The sequence below is a fragment of the Harpegnathos saltator genome, unplaced genomic scaffold (assembly GCF_003227715.2).
Source record: "Harpegnathos saltator strain DR-91 unplaced genomic scaffold, Hsal_v8.6 scaffold747, whole genome shotgun sequence".
In the NCBI taxonomy this organism is placed as follows: domain Eukaryota; kingdom Metazoa; phylum Arthropoda; class Insecta; order Hymenoptera; family Formicidae; genus Harpegnathos; species Harpegnathos saltator.
In genome coordinates, this window is record NW_020230590.1 from 148,479 (window position 1) to 153,780 (window position 5,302).

The window sequence follows — 5,302 nt, forward strand, 5'->3', positions numbered from 1 at the left end:
TATGAACGATGCATCGCGCGCACTGGCTCAAACAGACCAGAAAATTTCGATAAATTCGGACGTTCGATAACGACATTATAGCGAATCGCCGTCGCCCGATATAATCGAATATTCCAGTGACGAGGATGAAACTCGAACAAAATTGACATTGTCCTCCAATGCGTTGGTAGATTCTGAGCAATCTGGTTGGCGAATAACTTTACCTATTAACGGCGAACCGTTCGATTGATCGTCTGTTCCTAATGAACACGTCAACATTACATCACCCGACGATGAGCCCATTGAGCTGAAATTGAGAGAGACGTCTCGCGATAAATTCGGTATATCGAGGGTAGTGAGTATTCACGACGATAGAGTCGCACCGGAGCTGAGTGAATTGAACGAATCGAACGAAGCTAGCGTCGTCTGGCCGGAGCCGAGCATGGTTGCGCCGGAGCTGAGCGAATCGAGCAAACCGAGCGTCGTCGCACCGAAGCTGAGCGAATCGAGCAAACCGAGCGTCATTGTACCGAAACTGAGCGAATCGAGCGTCGTAGTACCGGAGCCGAGCATTATCACACCGAAGTCGGACATTATCGCACCGGAGCTGAGCGAATCTAGCGAATCTAGCGAATCGAGCATTATCGTCCCGGAGCCGAGCATTGTCACACCGAAGTCGGACATTATCGCACCGGAGCTGAGCGAATCTAGCGAATCTAGCGAATCGAGCATTATCGTCCCGGAGCTGAGCGTCGTCGTGCCGGAGTTGAGCGAATCGAGCATTATCGTCCCGGAGCCAAGCGTCGTCGTGCCGGAGCTGAGCGAATCGATTGTACCGGAACCGAGCATTATTATCGTCCCGGAGCCGAGCGTCGTTGTGCCGGAGCTGAGCGAATCGATCGGACCGAGCGTCGTCGTGTCGGAGCTAAGCGAATTGAGCTGACCGAGCATTTTCGTGCCGGAACCGATCGTCGCCGTGCCGGAGCTGAGCGTCGCCGTGCCGGAGCTGAGCGTCGCCGTGCCGGAGCTGAGCGTCGCCGTGCCGGAGCTGAGCGACCCGAGCGTCGTCGCGCCGGAGCTGAACGCAAACGTGCACGGTCCGAAGATGCGCAACAAACGATCCATTGTCGAACAATCGGGTACATTTGGAACAAGGAGAAATAAGCGCACTAGACAATAAAGACAACAGTATTTTATGAACAAAATTACAATATGTAATTAAGTGTGTCCGATGCGATATTATACCGATCGCTTTGAGTAGTCAACGCGGAATATACGCGACGTAGCAATGGATACACCTCTCGCAGCATAATGTCATAAATTTTCAATTTTAACGCGGTTTGATCAGACTCCTCGTTATCCTCGGCTCGTTCCGAGTCAGTGTCACGTGAACATTCCAGTCGAGCGTTGCAGTCGTACGAATGAACGCATCAGTCTCTTCTCCCAGTCGCACAGTCGTGTATCTTCAACGATGACATTGTCGCTGCGTTCGAAGATGGACAAACATTGTGAATTTGAATTTACGAGTTTATCTGTAACATAAAAGACCAGCAAAATACACATGATACTTTTTATTCAATCTGCTTGTTACGCGTACCTAATCCTAAAGAGCGAGCCGTTAAAACGAACAGCTGTGGTCTAATGTCCACATAATAATCCGGCCAATTGCTGAGCGCCGTTGAAGTATGCTTGTAATTTTCCGATATCACATAGATAGTTTTGATCGGAAGTCTCAAAATGTTACCTCGTATCGACATTTCGTTCACCGGGGCAAATATAACATAAAAATTTCGCCTTGCTAGAGCATACGGGTAATTGCGTCGATCGCACGAGAACGCAACATCAGTTTCGTTATTGTCAATTGTAAACAACCATTAATTGATCGTACGATCGAGCTCGTGTTGCAAAATCATTTCTCATCGACCGACGAGAAAATTAACGAATCATCAAAGACAGATCTTCCGTTTGCATTCAGGGAATGTTTGACCAATTGCACGCACTCCAAATGCGTCGAGACGAATTGATACGTCAACGAACGATTCAGTGACTCGTCTGACAATACGGTGGCGCTGCCAACTCCGCGAAACACAGTCAATTGACGATTGTTGCAGATTTGACGTTGAACCGACACATCGGCACTTTTAACTAGTGCTGTGACAAACGATAGAAAACAAATCGCGGTCGTTACCAATGACATGCTGCACGTATGAATTTAATGATCGGTTCGACTACAGGCAAGCGCACTGCTTGAACTTAATTCCGTCAATATATACTTTTGTTAAATATGTCGGTGGCTAGTATAACGGGGGCCAAATTTATATATAGGCACAATTTTCACCGTCGCAGTCGAAACACTTTGCCGTTGCGTGTAAGAGTGAATATACCGACGCCTGTGGTGATATTGACAAACCGACCGATACGCGTACAAACGATATGCCGTCAAATTGGAAACGTCAGCAGGAGCAATCGATCTACAGACCGACGACGATGATGATGCGTAGATACGACAATGCGCTGGCGACGAACGAATACGCGAATGTGCGTTGTGATACCGTCGACACCGACGATACTAGGAACGTAGCGTCCGATTACGAGAATATAGACAATGAACAACCAACGTTTTGCGCAAACAGCGTCAATGCTCCAAAAGAATCATCGCTTACACCGCAGCTGGTGTTACGGTCGCTGTGTTGTGCGGATTGGCGATATCATCAGTGTCTTTCATTCGAAGCGATCTCGATGCCCGTGATGACATTGACTCAAAGTGTTATGCATTGTGGGACGATGCGTTCAATGTATCACCCATGACCACCAGATCGAGGAGACAAATCGCCGGTCTGGACGTAACAATTCGCAGAGATTTGCCTGCTTTACAAGCGGTTCTCGAGAAACTATTGAGCATGAGCAAGAATGTAAACGCAACCAATGATGAATATTTCAACAATTACATTCGAGCGTTGCGACAGTCCATTAAAGCGCTACTCACCTTCGGACCAAATGTAGTATAATACGTGCGATTAGCGCTGAGTAAATAACATGAATCAATATGTACATACATTGGGTTTATTATTGCACATGGTTAACATATACTTTCAAAATTAAAACATCTCGTTTTTTGTACAATATCAGTGGCGTTCAAATCGCACATGGACACCGAACGGGATGTCTCGCTGTATGAAACATCGGTAAAATTGACAACTGCGCAATACATCGGTACATTATTTCGCAATACGGTCATTTTATCAGTTGTATCGGAAACTCGTTCGAGCAAATCGATATTGCTATTTGACAATGGCGCATCGTCTATCACAACGCTATTGTCGCAATTGATCCAACGTCTGCCTCTTTTGGCAACGAGTCCGATCGTAACGTGATGTTCGTCCAATCGTTGCAAATGGGCCATGCCCATTTTTACATTGCGAAATATTGCTGGCACGATGCACAAAAAATTATCGTGTAACATTAATACGCAATCGTTAGTTTGATGGTCAACGCGCGACACGGACATCCAAGTGCGAACGGTGTACACTATGGCGAAGGCGGCTGTAATTTTGTTCGCGATAGACGGTGTGCAAAAGCAACTATCGTACTCTAATAAAGCCACGACGTTCGCGTCACCGAATACCACGGTCGATTCGAATATATCGTGCAACGATTCGAATTCAGCATACATTACTCGTCTGATCGGCAACGAGGCTTTCAAATTTCGAGCGCCGTGTACGAAATAGAGTACTCCTTGCTCATAATGACATTTTGTAATCCCTGGTAATTTCGCTACTGCTGAAATGGTTGCTGCAACGTCACAATAATTATTGTTCGCCAAACAATTTTTAAAAACTGCTCGTGTCAATACCTTTGACGCTGTGGAATTGATCGAGCCAACCGCACCATTGTTCAACACTCGACACCACGCGGAGGTCGATAGATCGTCCAAGTCAGTACTCACATTCTCAGCAAAACCATCATCGACTTCGCCACGGTTGGTAAAATCGCACATTGTCGGTATATTAGAGACAGCATTCGCTGTTTCACCGACAGATTGCGCAAAACGGTTTACCGACTGTTGTGACAAACCATCCATCATTTCGTTGCATATGGTCGTGTCGTAACTATTGTTCGAAATTTCTTCGATCGTTCGTTTAGTTTCGCTCGTGTTGCGCGAGGGCGAAAATTGCGCACGTAATTCAGATTGTACAAAATTGTACCAATTTTCCAATTCCGGTTCTATGTCGCAACGCTTCGGCCAATCGGATAAAAAATAATTTGCATTGTACAATGAAGAAGCTTGCTTCGATACCGGCGACCATTGAACAACGGCGGAGCACCTGGACGAGAGTGGCGATTGTTCAGGCTTACGTGATAACGGCGTTGGCGATGATCGTTCGAACTGTGGCCGTTGTTGCTCGCATTGCCCTGACAGTGACAGGTGTGCTGGCGACCGATCGTCTATAGGTGGAGTTTGCGATAATCGATCGTGCGTTGGCGATCCGTCGAGTAGCGGTGAACATGATCGCTCGATCGGTGACGATGGTGCGATCGATCGTGTGTTGGCGATCGGTCGAATAGCGGTGAACATGATCGTTCGATTGGTGACAATTGGTGCGATCGATCGTGTGTTGGTGATTGGTCGAGTAGCGGTGAACACGATCGCTCGATCGGTAACGAATAGTGCAATCGCTCGATCGTTGGCGATTGGTGCGATCGCTCAGGCAACGGTGAATACGCTCGTTCGAACGATGGCCGCTCCGATTGTTGCAACGGCTCGAGTCGCGACGGTGGTAGCTGCTCTGTGTGATGCGATTCGTGCGGTGACGGTGTACAAGGAGCCTGTTGTAATAACGGAGACAACGGTGATGGCGTCGCTGCTGCGAAAGCTCCATGGCTGAAGACTGTGGACGAATCGGTGATGGCGAATTTGACAAATCGGATTCTTGTGCTACTGATCGAAGCGACTGTGCCGGTGATGGCAAAGAGGATATCACTGACTGTGAAGACGGAAACGAAGCGTTTCTGACACGTCGTCTGCGACAAGATTTGCGTATCCTGTGCGCTTTGGACTGGTGAAAATTATGAATTTGCCCGCTCTGTTCGGGTAATGCCAATGTGCTGGCAATAGGCCGATAGCGTTGTCTGGACGCCCGAGCGTTCGCGGATGACAATTGCTCGATCAGACGCGCCGATAGATATTGACATTTGCTCTGCACATACTGAGCGTGTTCGTTTGTAGCTATTAATCTGTAACAAAGTATGAAGAAATTACGAATCGAACATATTTTACAAAAAAACTGTTTTTTTCACTTTTTTTGACCGTTGAACAAAAAAT

At 47.3% G+C, this 5,302-nt stretch overlaps 1 protein-coding gene across 1 annotated transcript; it reads right to left on the minus strand.

The window, feature by feature from the left end:
- Positions 1-342: 342 nt before the first annotated feature.
- Positions 343-1,104, minus strand: LOC112590194 (mucin-3A-like). Its single transcript, XM_025306014.1, has one exon. It carries the CDS (start codon positions 1,102-1,104, stop codon positions 343-345), a length of 762 nt encoding a protein of 253 aa, XP_025161799.1.
- Positions 1,105-5,302: the final 4,198 nt, after the last annotated feature.